Source organism: Pristis pectinata, chromosome 14 (assembly GCF_009764475.1).
Source record: "Pristis pectinata isolate sPriPec2 chromosome 14, sPriPec2.1.pri, whole genome shotgun sequence".
Classification (NCBI taxonomy): domain Eukaryota; kingdom Metazoa; phylum Chordata; class Chondrichthyes; order Rhinopristiformes; family Pristidae; genus Pristis; species Pristis pectinata.
The window spans coordinates 11,149,106-11,170,094 of NC_067418.1; the positions used below are offsets into that span (position 1 = coordinate 11,149,106).

The 20,989-nt window shown below is 40.6% G+C and overlaps 1 protein-coding gene across 2 annotated transcripts in view; it reads right to left on the minus strand.

Moving 5' to 3' along the window:
* Positions 1–20,989, minus strand: part of ano1a (anoctamin 1, calcium activated chloride channel a) — a 224,268-nt gene that overhangs the window by 116,582 nt on the left and 86,697 nt on the right. For both annotated transcript variants that reach the window (XM_052029183.1, XM_052029182.1), the window contains 2 exons: positions 18,729–18,880; positions 6,854–6,908 (listed from right to left, as the gene is read on the minus strand). In XM_052029183.1, the coding sequence (XP_051885143.1) occupies positions 6,854–6,908; positions 18,729–18,880 (207 nt within the window). The remainder of the gene's footprint in view (positions 1–6,853; positions 6,909–18,728; positions 18,881–20,989) is intronic.

A 20,989-nucleotide genomic window follows, 5' to 3' on the forward strand; every position in this document is an offset into this window, starting at 1 on the left:
ACCCTTCATCAGGACCGGAAAAAAAAGAGGGGAGATAACCAGTATAAAAAAAAAGTCGGGGGGGGGGGGGGGTGGGGAAGGAAGGGGTGGAGCAAGAGCTGGCAGGTGATAGGTGGATCCAGTGGCACTGATAGAAGAATATTTGCCAGGTCCACAAGGCTAGTGGTGATCAGCAGGACTTAGAGGGGAAAGGAGAAAGCCAGAGTGGAGGAGATGAAGTACTTAAGGCAGGAATCTAATTTGAAGCCAACCCCAAATGTCTTCATCTATAGTCATCCATCTCTCCAGTGGAAAAGCACACTTCGGTACTTGCAAGCTGTCCCTGACAAGATCTTGGACAATGCTGCAGTCCTTCAACAGTAGGCTGAGCAGAAGCTTTGTGCTTTATACCAAGGCCAAGGTCAAGGCCAGTAGAGCATCCCCACTTTGTAACAGATTTTCAATGTTCAAATACCAAGGGCAGATTAGGGCCTACCAGATGGTTCATCCCTCCTCTGGTGAAACCTGCTCAGTTGCCCCAACGTCTACATTGATAGCCAGTGGCAAGTTCCCAAGTTGCATCTGTCACACCTCTTTACAAGTGGGGTGCAGCAGGGTAAAGAGGGAGGTCAAAAGTGCCATTCACTGCCTCTTATCACGAGGAAGCTTCTGCACTTGTCACACGACTGACCATTGAGATTTCCCCAAGCATCATCTTGGATTACAGGCATTTAAAATATAATCTGTCCACCTTCAGAGATTCATTAGTTGGGCTCAATCAAAACAGTCTGACCCAGCATCATTGTGATAATCTCAAGGTGCCTTGCAACCCACTGGAGTGTATTTATCAGAAAGTCAATGAGGCAAACAACCCGGGATAATAATGACATTGGTCCAACTGGCTGGTCTTAATTTAGCAGCTGACAAAAAAAAAATCAAGCAAGTCCTTCAAAGGAGTTATTCTATGCAGATGGAAAATGGTGTCTCTTGGCAATTCCCACATGCTTAATGAGAAACAATTACTCCCCTTTAATTAATGTGCTTGCTGGAAGCAATGAGGCACAATGGTATTTTGAAATGCAAGGAACTTCTTTTACAGTGTGCATTTGAGTCCAAGCTAAATAACCAAGAAAATAATCCTTCCAGCAAAATACATTGTTTGCATCTTACCATTTATAGGGGATCAGACTAAAAGGAGAACTTTTTTGGGGACAAGGAGGATGGGGAAGAGAGCAAAAGTTTATTCCCAACAAGAATAACTTACAATTCCACAGTGCCTGCAACATCCCTTTAGGGATGGTCACAAAGAACTTCATAACCAACAAAATACTTGGGGTGCAGACATTCAAAACTTGTGTAATGTAGGAAATATGGTAGTCAATTGGTTTGCAGCAAGCTCCACAATAAACGATGAGATCTTGTTGAGTGAAGGATTCATGTCCAGGACACGAAGGCTGTCTCCCTTTCAAAACAGTGCATTGGAGTCTTATAGCCACCCAAGAATGCAGATGTGGCCTCATTTGAAAATCCCATCTGGTTGCAATATTGTAGCACTAATCAGCGTTGCACTGGAGTGTCAGTCTACATTTTTGCATTGGAATCCCTGCAGTTAGAATGGGCTGTCTGACCACCCATGGAGCCAAAGCCCGGAGTTGATGCTTGCATCCAAAGTCAGGCAAGTCAATAATTTTGTTTCTTAGTACTTATCATACTTACTTTGATTTCTTTGGGTCATAATACTGGAAATCTCTTTGGTTTGCCAACTTATGATAAAATATTAAGTCATACTGATCATAGGATTTATGGCTAAATTTTTTTTCCAGATTAGCTTCTGCTGTTCTTGAACAAATCTTTATCCTATACCCAAGTTAAAATTCAATTCATTTTAATTTGCTTTTCCTCTTCAGCCCTTGCAGGAATGACTTCACAACCCCTCAGATTTGATTGGCCAGAGTGCTGCTCGTCCTGCTTACTGAACACTGGGAGCCAGAGTCAAAAAACATAAAAATCTGCAGGTACTGGAAATCTGAAGTAAAAACAAAATGCTGGAAATACTCAGGTCAGACAACTTCTGTGGGAGAGGGAAACAAAGCTGGACAGAAGGCCATCAATCCTAAACATTAACCTGCAGATGCTGCCCAAGTATCACCAGCATTTTCTGTTGATAAATCAAGTGACCAGAGCCATTTCATTGCAACAGCACCAGCTTCCTTCCCCACCCCTTTAGCAACCTGCTTCAGATTTAAGAACATTCAAATGTGCAAGGACAAGTCAAACTGACCGCAAGCATTTTTAGATCACCTCACGGAACAGAATCAGGGTCATTCCTTGCAAGCAATGCAGGGGTCCAGAAAAAAAATGTGCAAATCTCTAGCAAGATTCAAATCTTTTCTTGAAAACTTACATTGTTGGACAGCTGGGGCTTTTCTGTCATTGGTTTAAATTAAATTTCAGAATCATAGAACAGTACAGCACAATACAGGCCCTTTGGCCCACCATGTTGTGCCGACCTTTAAACCTCACCTTAGACTATCTAACCCCTTCCTCCCACATATCCCTCTATTTTAAATTCCTCCATATGCTTATCTCCTGAAATTGACCAATGTACCTGCCTCCACCACCGCCCCAGGCAGCGCATTCCATGCCCCAACCACTCTCTGGGTAAAAAAAAATCTTCCTCTGATATCTCCCTTGAACTTCCCACCCGTTACTTTAAAGCCATGCCCTCTTGTATTGAGCATTGGTGCCCTGTATTTGTATGCAAAATGGGAGAAAAGGACATAACTGTTTATTGCACCCTGGAAATGTAAACTTTTCCAAGTAAGTAAAATAATTCAGTTAACTATAAATACAGGGCACGGTCTTATTTACATTTCTTCTTCAATTAGCTGTATACAAATACTCCCGTTTTTTTACAACATCAAAAAAAAATCGATCAGAAAAGTTTAATCAAAAAGGTTTATTAATAGGTTCCATCACCAGTGCAATAAGAACAGCAGAACCAAACATTTACCAAGCATCTCTTCAGGGGTGTGAATTTAGCACAATACTAATGAGTTTCTTTACAATTCTGGGAAGTTTAAATTGGTTTCTCTTCACAGCACAGAAGTCTGCTTTCCAATTAGTGACAACTTCAGCATAGTATCCTGTATAATCTCTGCTTCACGCATTTTGACAGGGGCTACAGAAGGCACTACACTACCATTATATTAAATCATTTCAAAATAACTCCAATTGTTTCACTTTTAAATTTTTTTTACCCACAGTCACTTTGATAAATTCTGACTAGGGACCCAAATTGTTGCCCATAATCCATTTTGAACCAAGTTTTATCCAGAGATAACAATTGTCTAACCAAACTACTGCTACCAATTGCACCCAAGGAGTTGACTCTGGTACTACATCATGAAACATGGTCAGTATTGAGTTTATTTAACTTTATCTCTGTCAGTTAAAGGCTCACCAATTCACACCACCGGTTTTTGACTGAACAGTTGAAATCTGAGCTGCTCAAGATTAACAGATTAATTTGCATAACATTCAGTTTGCCATGGTAATGGATTTTTTTTAAATGGGTACCTTTCGATTGGGTGAAAACTGCTCATTATTGGTAGAATGCAAAATGTTGATGAATACTTACATTATATTTGAAGAAAGGTAATAGACATTGAGCCAAATACCAATCTAAAGGCCATGCATGTTGATTTGAACTTTGCTGAGACCACAGTTGGCATATGATATAGTGGGCAGAATTATACAAGAACCTAGAGGCACCAGAGGATGCACAAAAGCATGGCAATAACTGAGGTTATAGTCATCAGGGAAGGGTGAAGTGGCTGAAGCCTGACCCAAAATAGTCATTTAAATTAGTCAATACAAGATCAAATATTAGGAATTGAAATTTCATCCGAATTACCTCCTTCAATCAGAATGCCAGGCATGTTGAAATCACTATTAGAGTAGTCACGGGGACTTGTGCAGATGCATTCAAGGGGAATATAGATAAGTACACAAGAACGAAATTGGGGGTTATGATATAGATTTAAGGGAGGAGGTGGGTGGAGCAGAAACATCTGCACAAGCTGTAACTGGGCTTTGTATTCTTTAGGTTTTCATATCAGATTTTAAACATTAAATGATCAACTTTTAACTGTTCAATGTCAAACATTGCACCTCATTCTTGGAAGTAAATCATGCAATAATTGTATAAGAGAATTATTTTCTGTGAAATTACTTGAATTTCTAGGATGTGCAGAAATAGAGCAAAAAGTATCTAAAACAATCCAAAACATTCAATTCACTTGAAGCACTCACATGATTTATATGCCATACATTCAAACAGCTACACAAGTTGAATGCATAATGTAGATGAAGCTCAGGGAACCTTTAGGACACTGACAGCACAGCCTCAGTACGAGATGAGCACATTCATTTAAAATTAATCAGATCAGAAGTGGTACCACTGATGTGGCACAACAAGTCATGGGGTGGTACATGTGTCCAATAAAAATGGAAGTCCAACTTTTCCAATATTCAAATCTTTCCTCTCTGAAGTGTGTCAACTCTAAGTGCCTAGAATTAATTACTTTCACACCCTTTGTCAATCTCCATACTCTTTCAGCTCGAGGTCATCTCTGTAAAAAAATCTTCCTCCTTTATTTGAAGGCTCTTGTGCATTGCTTTTTTCCATTCCATCACTGGCTATGGTGTCTTTGACAACCAGGTTAGATGCTACAGAATCCCTCAAAATCTCTATTATTGCAAATCCTAGTTCTTTACTCAGATTCTCCTTACATTTCCAACCAAACTTGTGCTCTCCACTTTCAATACCATCTTGGTTCAAAGATAATTTTCCTCGTACCAAAGTCTCTCATTCCCCCACGTCATGGAACAGTACAGCACAGGAACAGGCCCTTTGGCCCACAATATCTGTGCTGACCACGATGCCAGTTTGAACCCCATCTGCTTGCACGTGGTCATACTTTACTTCCTTTTCAAGTTAAGGACATGAATTTCAGTTGTTGATTGGCAATTGAATTTCCTTCCCACATTCCTAAGCAATTGCTCATCCCTTTCCAAAGATGTCTCAGCTGCTGTGCCTTAAGTGAAGCAGGATGAGATTTTGGAGAGTGGGCAACATCCACCTATAATAGGTTAAACAGTTCACAGTTGCCATCACTACTAATCAGCTTGATCTGATGTCTCAGATGGGAGGTCCAATTGGGGATATTTGCTCTCCAAATCAATAATCCTGTTAAAAAATATTGCTGCTGCCAACTGATGTGTTCTACTCTCACGGGTACATTTTCCACAGAGACTGGGCCTGGAGGGGAACACCCAGAGTCTATTTTTACTTCCTGCCAAGTCTGAGTAGCAACAAACAAGTTACAGGAAGGCATTTTCCACAGATTAATCCATTCTTTCAGTTCCAGAACAATTACCTTGGCCCAGTTGGATGTATGTCTAGCTTTTTAAAAAAAAAGTAGATTGGGAATGTGACAACATTGTTCAAAAATACTGGAAGAGCATCAGAAAGGTCGACCCAAAATGTTTCTCTCACCTGAATCTGCTGAGTTAATTCAGAAGTTTGTTTCATACATCCAACATAGAGTCAGAGCAATACAGCATGGAAACAGGCCCTTCAACCCAACTCATCCATACTGACCACGGTGTCCCCAAAGCTAGACCCATTTGCCTGCATTTGGCCCACATCCCTCTAAACCCTTCATATCCATGTACTTAACCAAATGTCTTTTAAATGTTATTATTTTACCTGCCTGAACCACTTTCCCTGGCAGCTCATTCCATATACGCACCACCATTTGCATGAAGTCGCCCCTCAGGTCCTCCTTAAATATTTCCCCTCTCACCTTAAACCTATGCTCTCTAGTTTTTTTTTTAAGTTCCTCTTCCCTGGGAAAAAGACCATGTTCACCTTATCTGTGCCCATCATAATTTTATACACCTCTACAAGGTCACCTCTCAATCCCAAATTCCAAGGAATAAAATTCCAGCCTGCCCAAACTCTCCCTATTACTCAGGCCCTTGAGTCCTGGCAGCATTCTTCTCTGCACTCTTTCCAGTTTAATGAAGACTTTCCTACAAACAGGGCAAGCAAAACCGTACACAATAGTTCACGTGTGGTCTCACCAACATCTTGCACAACTGCAACATAATGTCCCATAACGTGCATCTGCAGTTTTTTTGCTACTGTGACAATATCTCATTCTCTGTAAACCCATCTTCAGCTTTAATCTAATCCTAGCCACACAAAACCTAGAAGATTCTTGTCAAATTATAAATATCCAATAATAGAGGATGGAATCTTTACAGCAATAATGTAAGAAAGTGCAAATGCAGTCACATTCCAGTTTGGCCAATATACCTGCCCGGTTTCACCAACACAGTGTGCAGGAGACTTGTGCTTTCCACTGGCAAAATGGTTCAGCACCAGCATTATATTTGAACTTCCCTTTTGACTGGATTATTAGTGAAACATCCCAACTCTTCCAATTAGCCACAAAAAGCTGAACAAATGTAGAAAATGCTAGAAAATCTCTGCAAGTAAGGCAGCATCTGTGGAAATGGTCAATGTTTCTCTTTCCACAGGTGCTGCCCAACTTGAGTCTTTCTATCATTTTTCTGCCTTTCTTTCAGACTGAGCATCTGCAGTTTTTGATTTTCAAATGAAACAAATAAGCTGTCATGTTGAGCAGCATAATGGAGAATCACTTAGATGATTAAACTATTTCCAATGTTATCGGCATTGCATCACAGTGATAAACAATTAGTCACTTTATATTAGGAGCTAAAACTTGAAATAGTTTGCAAATTATTGGCTTCAATTAAACTGTACAAAAATTTCAATACTCACTATTGTGCTTCTCGTTGTACTGCTGAAAAAGTTATCTTTATCAGAAAGATCAAACCTGGGGAAGAAAAAAGTTGTTCAATTAAATAGAGAGATTTAAAATAACCAAATTACAAGCCAAATCTCATTATAGCAGTCATAGAAATATGATACTTACAAGGAAATTGAATATTTAGTGAATTGGAATTTTAAAACAAATACAAGGATTCATTATGAATTACTTCTACTTAAACCACAAAAAGTGATGAATGCAAAACTTAAAACCTCAAAAGCTCCAGGGAACAACCATCAGAAAAGTTGGATTAGGTAATTCCGGACAAAATGTGTAGAGCAACTGAAGGGAAAAAGAAGATGATGTACAGGAGTTCAACTTGCGCTTAAATACTGGGCTCTAGAAATTCATCCTCTTGTACGTGCTAAGCAAAAGGTTTAGTAAGATCTTGAACTCTTCTTTAGGAATGAGGAACTTTCAACCTCAATGGAATCTAATTTCAGAAACAGTATTCAGTCTAATTTCATTGGTAGATCAGACATTTAGAACAGAAGATAGTTTCTACCCTTGGAAAATTGAACTTCCACTCACATTATGAAATTTTTACAAATAGTTTGAAGAAACGACTAAAGAAAGTGGCACTGGATTGCCAAATTATAAAACTTTCAAGCTAGCTTTGTACCACCTTTGGAGAAAAGAAAGATGTGTCAACAAGAGCATCAGCACTTGGATGAAAGTTGGCAAGATGCCATTGGTAATTATCCTGCAAACAGTGTTGGAACAAGCCTGCTTCTAAACTGACCAAAATCCACAGCGGATGCAGTTCCAATATTTCCAGAATTTTTTGCCCTACTTGGGGAAGTTATGGGATGCATTAGATTTGCCTTTCATGTTGTGCATGCCTCCATTTGATCCCACTGGGAACCACCTTGTTTTGCAAATGCTTTGTGGTATTGGTCAGGCTGATAGCAGAGCTCTCAATATGACAATGTTACACAGCTGAATGAGGGAATATCAACAGCATTAACTAAAATAGTTTTCAGCAAAATGAGTATATGTAGAATAACTACAAACTGTATTAGAGGCATATGAAGCAAACATGGTTTCATGGATTCCTGTCAACTTGAGACAATCAGACTTATTGTTCAACACCAAAATCAAGGATTAAGACTAGCTCAATCTTTTAACACATTAACCAAAGAACATGGAAAAAGAGGGTATAGATTGAAGTGCAGCCAAGCAATAGAACCCACTTATTAGTTTCTACCTCTTTGCTGCTCTTCCCTATTTTATTACAGAATATCTTGTGTGTTCTGCCAAGATATTCAGTAATTGCCACAATACCAATCCTAAATTGGTATTGGTTTATCATTGTCACTTGTACCAAGTTACAGTGAAAAACCTGTCAAACTTGAAAAAAAATCAATGTTAACTGATTTAAGAAATACTGGTTGAATATGTAAATTCTATTTGCATGACTAATTAAAATTATCACATTAGCAAAAGAAAGCTACTTAAAAGGTGATACAAGAAGGATCACTCATGTTCCTTCAGGGAGCTAGCACAGTTGTAATGGGCCAAAAGGTCAGTTTTGTGTAGCAAACTCCTATGATTTGAGGCTTCATTCTGCAGAAAATGAACATCCCAAATAGACTCAAGTCTGAAAAAATAAAAGCACTTCATAATAGATAATGGGAAATATTCTATACAAAACAGTCTGTAAATTTAAATTCAATTCACCACAACATCGTTCTTAAGAACCCTCAAATGAGATACGAGATTGAGGTCCCTGACTGGAACTGTAGGCTGTGATCGAGAAAAGTATGTCACGTCTCAAATTATTCCCTTAGCTCCACTGGATCCTTCCATTGGCACCTCAGTAGTGAAGGCAGTGCATAATGTATACAGATTAGTAAATTTCTCTGTTGTCTTAAAGTTAATCAGTTTTGTTTGACTGGGCCATGATTGATACTTAAACTTAATGGATTTCCAAACTGGGTTTTGTTTCTACAAACATCACATTGAATAAGTTAGCAAAGTCAAAAAGTGTCAATCAAGAGTAAACCAAGGCTCCACTTCCCTGCTCGTTCAGGTTATTCTGCAAGACAGCACTTTACAGGAAGCATTATCCATGTCTCAGGTTAACAAACCTCCCCCAGCTCAAGAAATATGCCCATCGACACTTTCATGAATTTCGCCACTGCCACCTCTAATACCCATGCAGAACTTGTTTTTCCATAAATGTTGCCACACTACAGACCAAGGGCATAGCTATGGGCACTCGCATTGTCCCCAGCTATGCCTCTCTCTTCAATGGCTACATTGAACGGTCTCTGTTCCAAGCCTACTCCAGCCCCATTCCTCAACTCTTTCTCCGCTATATCAATGACTGCAGTGGTGTCTCCTCTAGTACCCCTGTGGAACTCTGTTTCATAAATTTCACCACTTTTCACAGGAAATATGAAACTGGCCTTTTCATCTCCCTGGTAATTGTGGAATCTCATTGTGCACAGAATGCCAAAAATTCATCTCTATAACCATCACTGCACTTTAAAATAATATTCTATGCATTAAGGTTAAATAGCTGCTCTAAATTAGTTTATTGGTAAATTGGTTTATTATTGTCACACATACCAAGGTACAGTGAAAAACTTGTCTTGCATACCGTCCATACAGTCATTTCATCACAACAGTGCATTGAGGTAGTACAAGGGAAAACAATAACAGAATGCATGCAACTTTAGTTTTTTTTAAATGAAACAGTCCTGCAAGATTGTACTATGTATTGGAATCTGGTGCCAATTTCAAAAGCACAATTATTGACATTGTAAAACTGAAGTAGCCCCAAATAGTACCAATTTACATTGGCTAATCCAAGAAGGAAGAATAATATTTACAGAAAATAGGAAAGAGCAGAGAATGTAATTTTTCTTTTTGTAACCCTTCAGTCCATTTTCTGGAGAAAGGTCACTGAAGGCAAATGTATTCCAATAGCTGCCCTGTTTGTGTTCCAGAGTGCTCAGTGTACTAGCACAACTATGTACCAATTAGCCCCGTAAGTTACTGTACATTCAATTCAATTGCAACCAATCCATTTGCCAGCTTTGGGTTGTCTCGACAGCAATGGGCAACAAAAACTCCAGCAATCTCAAAAAGTAGCTATTGCCTCTAACTCTGCATCCACTGCTGGTTCCAAATCTCCACTTCAATTTGAGAAAGTGTTTGTCGACTTCACTTCTAATTATAACTGGTTTTAAGACCGTACTGCTGCTGTTGTGCATTCTGCTGCCAACAAGTAGGTGTTTCTCTGCATCCTACCCAGTCACAGGATAATAGATCTGCCACAATGTTCTGTCTCTTCCAGTTTGGATGTTCCTCTGTTGAGCAAGCTTCTGGAAGCAATTCAAGCCCTCCTACCAAGTTTAAAGTACAGGAAGCTCCCGTTACCAGAGGGGAAGGGAGGGGTGGGAAGGAAGGATGGCGTTCCTAGAAAACAGTCTGTGTCACGAGCTTCTGTAAAACGAAGCCGCATTATCCATGCACGTGTCAAAAAAATGCCTGTTGAAAAAAATGTGGTTTATTTACATTTTTCTTCTTTAAGAGCAAATTTTATTCTGTTTCTCAAATTTCTGGGCAGCGATGCGCGAATTCTGCAAGGATGAATTTCCACTACCTAAATGGCTGTAACGCAGAAGTCACCTGTAATAGTTTAGGTGGGCTAACTTAAATAAGAGCATCTAATTGATGCAGATTTCAGTTAACTTCCAAAGGAAATTATTGCAATGCTTGAAAATAAAATATGGCAGAGGCCGAAAGCAGGTTGAAAAGGAAGAGGAGAACGGTTATTTTTAAATGATGCAAGTGATACCAGAAGAGTTTTGTTAAGAGCCAATTTGATACTGTGGCAAAGATGGCAACTCAGATGGGACCAATGGGATCACCCGACCAGCAGCCAACATGGGCCAAATAGCCTCCTCTATAAATACCAACACTGCTGGAAGTGCTCTGTTCCGAGTTATATTCAGGGTACATCTCAGCTTTTGGCAAGGCACATGATGGACCACTGAACCCCATCAGAAGTGATCAGTTCCAACAATTATAGAACAGGACAGCACAGGAACAGGCCCTTCAGCCCACAATATTGTGCTGAACTAATCAAACTAGTATTTAAAATACCTAATTAAAACGAGTCCCTTTTGTCTCCATAAGGTTCCTATTCCCTCCATTCTCTGCATATTCATGTGCCTAAGAGCCTTAAATGTCTCTCACCACTATCATTCCAAGCAGTGCATTCCAGGCACCCTCCACTGTGTACAAAAAAGTTCCCCCTTATTATTTTATTGCAGATTTTCAGCATCTGCAGAACTTTATCTTTATTCAGAAAACAGCTTTCATTGCAATTCTGCATCTAGGTAAGTTTTTATTTCTTGTCCCACGAAGATGTCCCTGCACCACTTATCTCCCCCATTATACACCTTTTTTGTTCTGTTCTTTCCCTCTGCACTTTAAAACACATCTTTTCTCTGTTCCGATACCCTGAGAAAATTAATGTTCTCTCCCCACAGATGCCGAGGCAGGTACATTGACATTTAAAATGCACTTGGATAGGTTTAGAGGGACATGGGACAAACGTAGGTAAATGGGACTAACTTAAATGGGAATCTAATAACATCTCCTCTTCACTGAATCAACGCAGGCACACCTCAATGATGCGTGCTTAGCCCGCTGCTCTACTCTCTCTACACTCAACTGTGTGGCTAAGCACAGCTCAAATGCCATCTATAAATTTGCCGATGACACTACAGTTGTTGGCAGAATCTCAGATGACGACGAGGCGGCGTACAGGGGTGAGATAGATCAGCTGGTTGAGTGGTGTTGCCACAACAATCTCACACTTAATGTCAACAAGACCAAGGAATTGATTGTGGACTTCAGGAAGGGGAAGTTTGGAGAACACACACCAGTCCTCATTGAGGGGTCAGCGGTGGGAAGGGTGAGCAGCTTCAAGTTCCTGGGCATCAACATCTCAGAGGATCTATCCCGGGCCCAGAACATTGATGCAATCATGAAGAAGGCATGCCAGTGGCACTACTTTGTTAGGAGTTTGAGGAGATTTGGTCTGTCACCAAAGACTCTTGCAAATTTCTACAGACGTACAGAGAGCATTCACACTGGTTGCATCACCACCTGGTATGGAGCCTCCAATGCACAGGGTTGCAGGAGACTGCTGAGGGTTGTAGTCCCAGCCAGCTCCATCACGGGCACAACCCTCCCCACCATCGAGGACATCTTCAAGAGATGGTGCCTCAAGGCGGTGGCATCCTTCACCAAGGACCCTCACCATCCGGGACATGCCCTCTTCTCATTACTACCATCGGGGAGGAGGTACAGGAGCCTGAAGACCCACACTCAATGATTCAGGAACAGCTTCTTCCCCTCTGCTGTCAGATTTGAGCAATCCATGAACACTACCTCATCCTTTTATTTTCCTTGCACTATTTATTTTTCTAATTTATAGATTTTTGTCTTTGCACCGTACTGCTGCCACAAAACAACAAACTTCGCGTCATATGTCAGTGATAATAAATCCTATTCCGAATCTTGGTCAGCGTGGGCGAGTTGGGCCAAAGGGCCAGTTTCTGTGCTGTATGACACTATAGTGCTTAACCTGCTGAGTGGCTGAGCACAGCCAATTACTTAGTATGGAAGGTATACAATTTTCACTACATTACATCACTGTTAAGGCCACTTCATAAAGGTTGAACATTTAACAACCAGCCCAGCTCAAAGCAAGGAAGAAGTACTAAATACAAGAGCCTCCAAGGCTTAATGGCTTCTCATACAGTGGTGAGCAGGAAGTAACCAAACCTGCTCCAATGTCATGAAAGACAACGAGGCAGATTTTCCATTGCCCCAGAATTACTGCCTGTCTGCCAAAGGCCATACTGTTTGTTCCATTGTGGCCTGTATGGAATCTTTTGCAAGTACCCAGCTCCCAGCAGTTCAGCATTATCCAGCACTGTGTAGGGCCATCTCAATTTAGACACATGGCTGGACTTGTAGAATAGCTTTGACAGCTGGTGAAGCCCAAACCCAGGCTCCTTGGTGGCCAGTGATGTTATTGTTAATCTCTGTGAATGTTTGAATGTCAAAGAGCCAGTGTCACCCAAAAAACTAAGACTTAATACATCTTTCAACATTTACAATAGAGCCATAGAGTTATACAGCATGGAAGCAGGCCCTTCAGCCCGATATGGCCATGCCAACCAAGTAGCCTAACTGAGCTAGTCCCCTTTGCCTGCATTTGGCTCATATCCCTCTAAACCTTTCCCATCCACGTAACTGTCCAAGTGTCTTTTAAATGGTGTAATTGTACCCACCTCTACCACTTCCTCTGGCAGCTTGTTCTACACACCTACCACCCTCTGTGTAAAAGTTGCCCCACAGGTCACTTTTAAAACTTATCCCCCTCTCGCTTTAAACCTATGCCCTCTAGTTTTGGACTCACCTACCCTGGGGAAAAAACTGGTTATTCATCTTATTTGTGCTGCTCATGATTTTTATAAACCTCCAAGGTCACCCTGCAGCCTCCTATGCTCCTGGGTAAAAAAAAAAGTTCCACCCTATCCAGCTTCTCCTTGATGATGACACCTTTATTAGTCATATGTACATCGAAACACACAGTGAAATTCATCTTTTGCGTAGAGTGTTCTGGGGGCCGCCCGCAAGTGTCACCACGCTTCCAGCGCCAACATAGCATGCCCACAACTTCCTAACCTGTATGTCTTTGGAATGTGGGAGGAAACCAACGCAGAAAGGGGGAGAACGTACAAGTTCCTTACAGACAGCAGCTGGAATTGAACCCAGGTTGCTGGCGCTGTAAAGCATTACGCTAACCACTACACTACCGTGCCTGCCCAAAACCCTCCAGTCCCAGTAACATCCTCTTAAATCTTTTTTTGCACCATTTCCAGTTGAATGATATCCTTCCTAAAGCTGGGCAACTCGTACTGTACACAGTACTCCAAACATCTAAACCACTGAAGGGTTGAAATTAATTTAAACAATAAAATAATGACTTCCCTTTCTCTGGCAGCTGAAATGAATGGAAGACCTCGATGGAGAATCCTGTTTGTGTTGGACTTAACCTGGCAGAGATTCAGTGGGCAGACATCCCAGTCTGAAACCTGGGAAGCCTGCAGAAGTTTGCCTTGCTCATTAGACTCCACAACATGTCTACATGGACAGCTGAATCGGGTAGGGGGTGGGCAGAAAATGCTGGCCCCAGGGAAGTCGGCAGACAACCCAGATAAGTTCCGGTGCTGCTGTCTTACAGCTGGGTTCGATACAGGTTTCATGGGTGTAGGGTTTGCATGTTCGCCGTGACTCTCTGGGTGGGCTTCCCCCAGCTTCTCTCACATCCCAGAGATGTTCTGGTAGGTTAACTGGCTGCTGCAAATTGCTCCTTAGTGTAGGTAGATGGTAGGAGAATTGAAGAGAGGGTGAGAAACGATGGAAAAGAAAAGATTAGAGGGGGAAAAAAAGTGGGCGAACTGGGGTTGATGGTATTGCTCTGAGAAAATCCACCCGATGTTTTAACTTAAAATGACAAAGGGAAGTTGGAGACACAAGACTGCAGATGCTGGAATCTGGAGCAAAACTTGGGTCTGGAAAAAAAGTTCTACGGCTAGAGCATGATGGAGTCGTACTAAAAACTGCTGACCACAAAGATTCATTTGCCCTTCTCCCTCCTTCCAAGATAGCCTTGTCAATCATTCATGATGAAGGGTCCAGGTTACATGAACGTTATGAATTAGGAACAGGAGTAGGCCTTTCAACCTCTCAAGCTTGCTCCACCATTCAATAAAATTGTGGCTGATCAAATTGTAACCACAAATCGCATTCCCCTCTACCACAGTAATCGTTCACCCTTGTGCACCAAGAATCCATCTGTCTGCTTTAAATATATTCACAGACTTTGCTTTCACTGCCCTTTGAGGAAGACTTTCAAAGACTCGTGGCTCAGAGAAAATATTGCACCTCATCTTAAATGGGCAACTTTTTTTTTGAAAAGTAGTGTGACTCTCAGTTCTCGTACAAGTGGTAACATCCTTTTTGCATCCACCCTGTCAAGAATCCTCAGGTGTTGCATGTTTCAATCATCTGGTAGTGTAGCAGTTAGTGTAATGCTATTACAGCGCCAGCGACCCGGGTTCAATTCTGACCACTGTCTGTAAGGAGTTTGTACGTTCTCCCCGCATCTGTGTGGGTTTCCTTCGGATTCTCTAGTTTCCTCTCAAATTCTAAAGACGTACAGGTTAGGAAGTTGTGGGTATGCTATGTTGGCACCAGAAGTGTGGTGACACTTGCGAGCTGCCCCCAGAACACTATGCAAACGATGCATTTCACTGTGTGTTTCGATGTACATGTGACTAATAAAGAAATCTTATCTTCTTCTGAACTCCAGCAGATAGAAACCTAGCTTGTCCAACCTTTCCTCATAAGGTAATGTCTAGCAAAACATTTTCTGAACTGCTTCCATTGTATTAACAGCATTCCATAAATATGGAGACCAATACGTTGATAGGGAACTCCGAGCAATAAACAACATTGTTATTTCCCCAATTAATTTCTGTACTTGCACATTAGTGCATTGGGCACCCAGCTGCCTCCGCGTCTCAGGATTCTGCAAACTCTCACCATTTGCATAGTAGACCACATGACATAGGAACAGAATTAGGCCATTCGGCCCATCGAGTCTGCTCTACCTGATTATGGCCGATTTATTTTTCCCTCTCAACCCCTTACTCCTGCCTTCTCCCTGTAATCTTTGATGCCCTTACTAATCAAGAACCTATCAACTTCTGCTTTAAATGTACCCAGTGACTTGGCCTCCACAGCTGTCTGTGGCAACGAATTCCACAGATTCACTGACCTCTGGCTAAAGAAATTCCTCCTCATCTCTATTCTAAAGGAATGTCCTTCTATTCTGAGGCTGTGCCCTCTGGTCCTAGACTCTCCCACAACTGGAAACATCCTCTCCATGCCCACTCTATCCAGGCCTTTCAATGTTCGGTAGGTTTCAATGAGATCCCCCCCTCATTCTTCTAAACCCTAGCGGGTACAGGCCCAGAGTCATCAAATGCTCCTCATACATTAACCCTTTCATTCCTGTGATCATTCTGGTAAACCTCCTCTGGACCGTCTCCAATGCCAGCACATCCTTCCTTAGATAATGCCTTTTTTTCCCTGCCAAAATGGACCATTCCACATTTTCCCAAATTATACTCCATTTTCCAGATCTTTGACCATTTACTTTATCCACATCCCTTTGTCCCAAATGCATCTTCAGTTTAAAAATTTTCTATATCCCTTTGTAACTCTACACCCTCTTCACAGTTCACTGTCCTGTCCATCATATCACCAGCAAATTTAGCAACCATGCTTTTGGTGCCTTCATCCAAGTTGTTTTATATACAGTGTAAAAGTTGAGGTCCTGGCACAAACCCTGTGCCACACTACTTCATTGCTTGCCAACCAGAAAAAGATCCATTTCCTCTTAGCTAGAGAATGTTCCCTTCTCAATAGAAGCTTTTATTTTCTGCAATAACCTTTGATGTTGTACCTTATCAAATGACTTCTGGAAATCCAAATATAGACTGGGGCTGTTTATGTGCAATTCTACTTAAGTTAAATTCTACTTGAGGCCATCATTAGCTACAGCCCTATTAATACATAATTCAATTCACATCTGGATCCAATCTCTTAATGAATTTCTGATCAATGGACATTTCTTCCCATTTTCCATTCAGTAACAAGTAAAGGAGATACCACTCAATCTCAGTACCATAATATTTCAAATCCTTCTTTCACTCAGAAGGAGACAGACTTAAATATTTCAGATTAGCCCTTGGGGGCCAAAAACTTAACGCTGCATAGATTTCCTTGATACTCATGGGTTATTGCAATTCCTTCCAATACCCGTGAATGTCATGCCTCAAGCCATTAAGTAAATTGCCATGACTCAGCTTCACAATTGTGTTACTACATTTAATTCTTGAAGTAGGCAGAACTCCTGCTTGCCAACACTGGTTATAACAGATGGAGCTGAGCTGCACTGGTCGAGAATCTTGTATGGTTCTTCATTTATTCGAGGCGTAGTAACAACGAGCCATGTTTTTCCTTATAGCAGGGCATCAATGACACTGCAAGGATACAAGGCTAGAAATCTTTGCTGCATTCACAAGATGTTTTGCTGCATGCTAATTTAACACAGGCATAATTAAATCGGCACCTGCATTAAAATAGTAGGATAATGTGAAGTCACTAAGCCTTCATCTGCTGATATCGTTAACAGTAATTTCTTGGCTAGCATCAAGTTCAAGGCAAGCATTTTTGATATTCTTCCATCTCGTGGCTTTTAGATCATCATTTCAGATTCAGCACATTGAAGCTGCTGACAGCAGAATTGTAGCCTAGTTTCCAGTCCAAAGTAATTCAAAGGCATGATTTAGCCAGAGACCTTTTTGAAGCTTTCAAATCCTTCAGTCTCTGGCTTGCCACGATGGCAAAAGTCTTCCTTCCCAATTTTTTCTCTTTACAGGTATCTCATGCATTCCAAGGCTATGCACAGGAATTGGACACGGCCACACAAGGAGATGATATTATTTAAAAAAACCATCTCCCATCCTCCTCTCCTCAACCTACCACTAACCCACACTAGGAGCAATAATTTAGTGGGCAATTAAGCCATCAATCCGCAAATCTTTGAGATGTGGGAGGAAGCCAGAGCATCCAGGGGAAACTTGCTTGGTTGGAGAGAGAGCATTCAAACTCCACACAGAGTGCTCCAGGTCAGGTTTGAACCTGGGTTCCTTGAGTTTTCAGGCAGCAACTCTATTGCTGTACCACTGTTTTTTCAAGGAAGGAGGATTTCAGGAGCATCATTTTTTTTAAATAAAAAAAAGAGGAAAGGGAGCAGAACTCATTGTCTTAAAAGTGTGGAGGAGACAGAAACCCTCAATCTATTAAAATGTACCTGGATCAACATTTAAAAAAAACAGTAAATGCAGGGCTTCAGAGGAAGAGCTGGAAGGAAAAAGTATTTAAAGTCCATTTTAGCTGGCATGGATACTATTGCATGAATGGTTTTCATCTGTGCCACCTCTTTAAATAAAATTGTGCAAAACAGGTTGAATTTTCTAAATTTTTAAGGATCGTTACTTAAAATACAAACTATACCATATCCAGGTGTTTACATACAAACCAGGAGCAGGCCACTCAATTCCTTAAGCCTGCTCCACAATTTCATAAGAACATGGATTAATCTGAATGCAACTTCTATTTCATAATTTTCCATTAACTCATGGTGACTGTTCACCTCCTTACTTATCAAGGATCTGTCTACTTCTGCTTTAAGAATACTCAAAGATTGTGCATTTACTCCAAGGAAAAGTTCCAAAGACTCAAGATACTGAAAAAAAATAATTTCACCTCACTTCTGTTTGAAACTAAGAGGTTGCCCATTTAAGACAGTGACTCCTAGTTCTAGATCCTCTTCATGAAGACATGTTCTCTCTACCTCATCAATGCCCCTCAGGATCTTGTGTTTCAATCAAGTCCTTTCTCATTCAGAATTCCAAAGGATGCAAGCCTAGCTCGTCCAACCTTTCCTCACTATCGTTACAAGTACAAGTCGAATAGTTCTTCTCCAAACTGCTTCCAATACATTAACATCCTTGGTTAAAGGAAGTCAGTACGCAACATATTCTCAACCATGCCCCATACAACTGAAACATTACCTGTCTCCTTCTGTATTCAAGTTCCCTAGCAATAAACAATATCATTTTGTTAGCTTTTGATTGTGTTTCGTGCACAGGTACTTACAAGTGCTTCTTCTCTCTGGAGAAGGGGTAGGACAGATGCTTGAATGTAACATTGTTCTGCTCTTCTACTTTTGGTCGTAAAGGTGAAGTAATTTTATGTAAAATATTCGAGATTTTGTTGAGGATCCCAGTTTTCTGCTTTACTTCGTACACCTGAAGAATTGGTAACAGAGTTAAGTCACAAGATCCTGTGAAAATTAACCAAATAATTTAGAGACAATGAAACAAAACTATATCTGAATAAACCCTGAAATTAGGAAAAGCATGATGATTGGCTTCCCACATTACATCTATTACAACCTGAAAATTTGTAATATCATCAATCTGAAATATTAATCATCTCTCTCACTAAAGTTGCTGCCTGACCACTTATTTCAGCTTTCCAGTTGCTACATTATGGCTTTTTTGTTCCAAGGTAAAATGACCTAAAATGAGGATTTCCAATGAATATTTTGTAGGTCTCGTCTGGATTAGGTTTTAAAGACATGCATTATTTGAACGGATCAGCTGTGTTTTAAACTCTTGAAATGTTTCATTCATTAGATCCTCATTCTTCTATTCCAGTTTAAGTGTTGTACCAGAAGATCATTTTTGGTGGGATTATTGCTGTGTAATATTTCCATCAGCGAGGCTAACTAACATTTTGGGCTAACCGTCATCTTTATCTCACTCTGCTCATTTCAAATTCACATTAAGCCAATTGATGAGGATTTTTTGTCCAAATGAGGTCTCAAAAGTCCTTGTGTTGATTCATCAGGTCACTAAAAGTGCATCTGGACACAGCACACACTGCAGGCAAGCGTGCCAAACTGCGAATAATTCTACAGATCAATTCTATCCAACCCTTTTCCTTCCTTTCTCTATATCGTCATCATCATTATTGGTCTGGTAAGTTTGCCAGGTGATTTTTTTTCCTAAATATATTTCACATCTCCCATAAATGTAGTTTATTCAGGTTGGATCAGAATGCTATAGCTGTGGAATGCCAAGCACAGTTGGCAGGATCAGGAATATTCTGCAAGCAATGTGTTGTCCGTGTTAATTAGAAGGCAGTTTTGACCATGTACACATGTATACATTGTTAATATTAGTATAGTGCAGGCAGGGACCAACCTCTGGTATATCATAATATTAGAGAGACATGTCATCAGTGGAATAACCATCATAAAACACCAGAGGTGATGGTAATTTGGCCTATCACATTTAATCAGGCTACCATTGACAGAAAACTCTGCACGTCCCAAACTTTGGAATTCTGTCACCAGTCTGACTGGATTCTTTCCCTCCTTTAAGAAAGGTGCCTCTTAAAAAGTTTACCTTTTTTAACTTAAAGTGCTTTAAGCTCAAATGGCTCAGCATCAACTTTTTGATTAATAATGCTACTGTGAACTGCCTTGGTATTTTTGATACAGTAAAATACAAAGTGTTACACAAATGCAAGCTGTTGAGCCGTGAAGTATTTACACTTTTTCCATTTGAATTCATTTCCGGCACCTTATCAGGCAGTACACTTCAAATCTCAAGCATTTTTTTTGAACAGAGCTTCACAGCACACTGGATTTATACTCCAAGTGTTTAGTGCTTGTAGGAACTGGCCCCTTTTTCTGGTTCATATTTGGATGAATCTCATCCCTTAAATTTTTAGTACAAGTCATCAGAATAATATCAGTACTATACTCCCACTGGTACCTCTAAACCCTGAAAAAGTTGGCATTGAAGTCTATGGCAACATACCCACAATCTTGTGTATTATACCAGTTACACACACAGACAAACAACGTATTATTACTGTTGAAATGATTTACTGTTTATTTTATTTGCCAATTTCACTCCGTACCCCCAAATAAAATCAGTGCCAAACCACGGTTGTAGAACAGCTATGGCATTAGGCCACCTAATCATCAGATTAGCAAGACTGACTTCTATTAAATTTCAGAACAGTTCTGTATTACTCCCTCAGGAGTTCCAAAGGGAAGAAAACATGCTCCCTTAGTGATCTCGGCGATATCAGTGAGTGTGAGAGCACAACAGATGGATCCAATCCAGCCCTGCAAAGGAATTTCTCACAGCCTCACTTCAGTCAGATCACTCTGAAGAAGCCTTTGAAATGTGAAGTCTACCCATTATCTAAGATACCTAACTGTGTGTTTGTTGGCAGAAAGACATATTCATAGTAAGTTTTTTTTAAATACCTATTTGAAGGATGGATTACAGATGCAGATAGTCCACAAGAAGAAAATTTGAACCTCATATCAAGTTAAA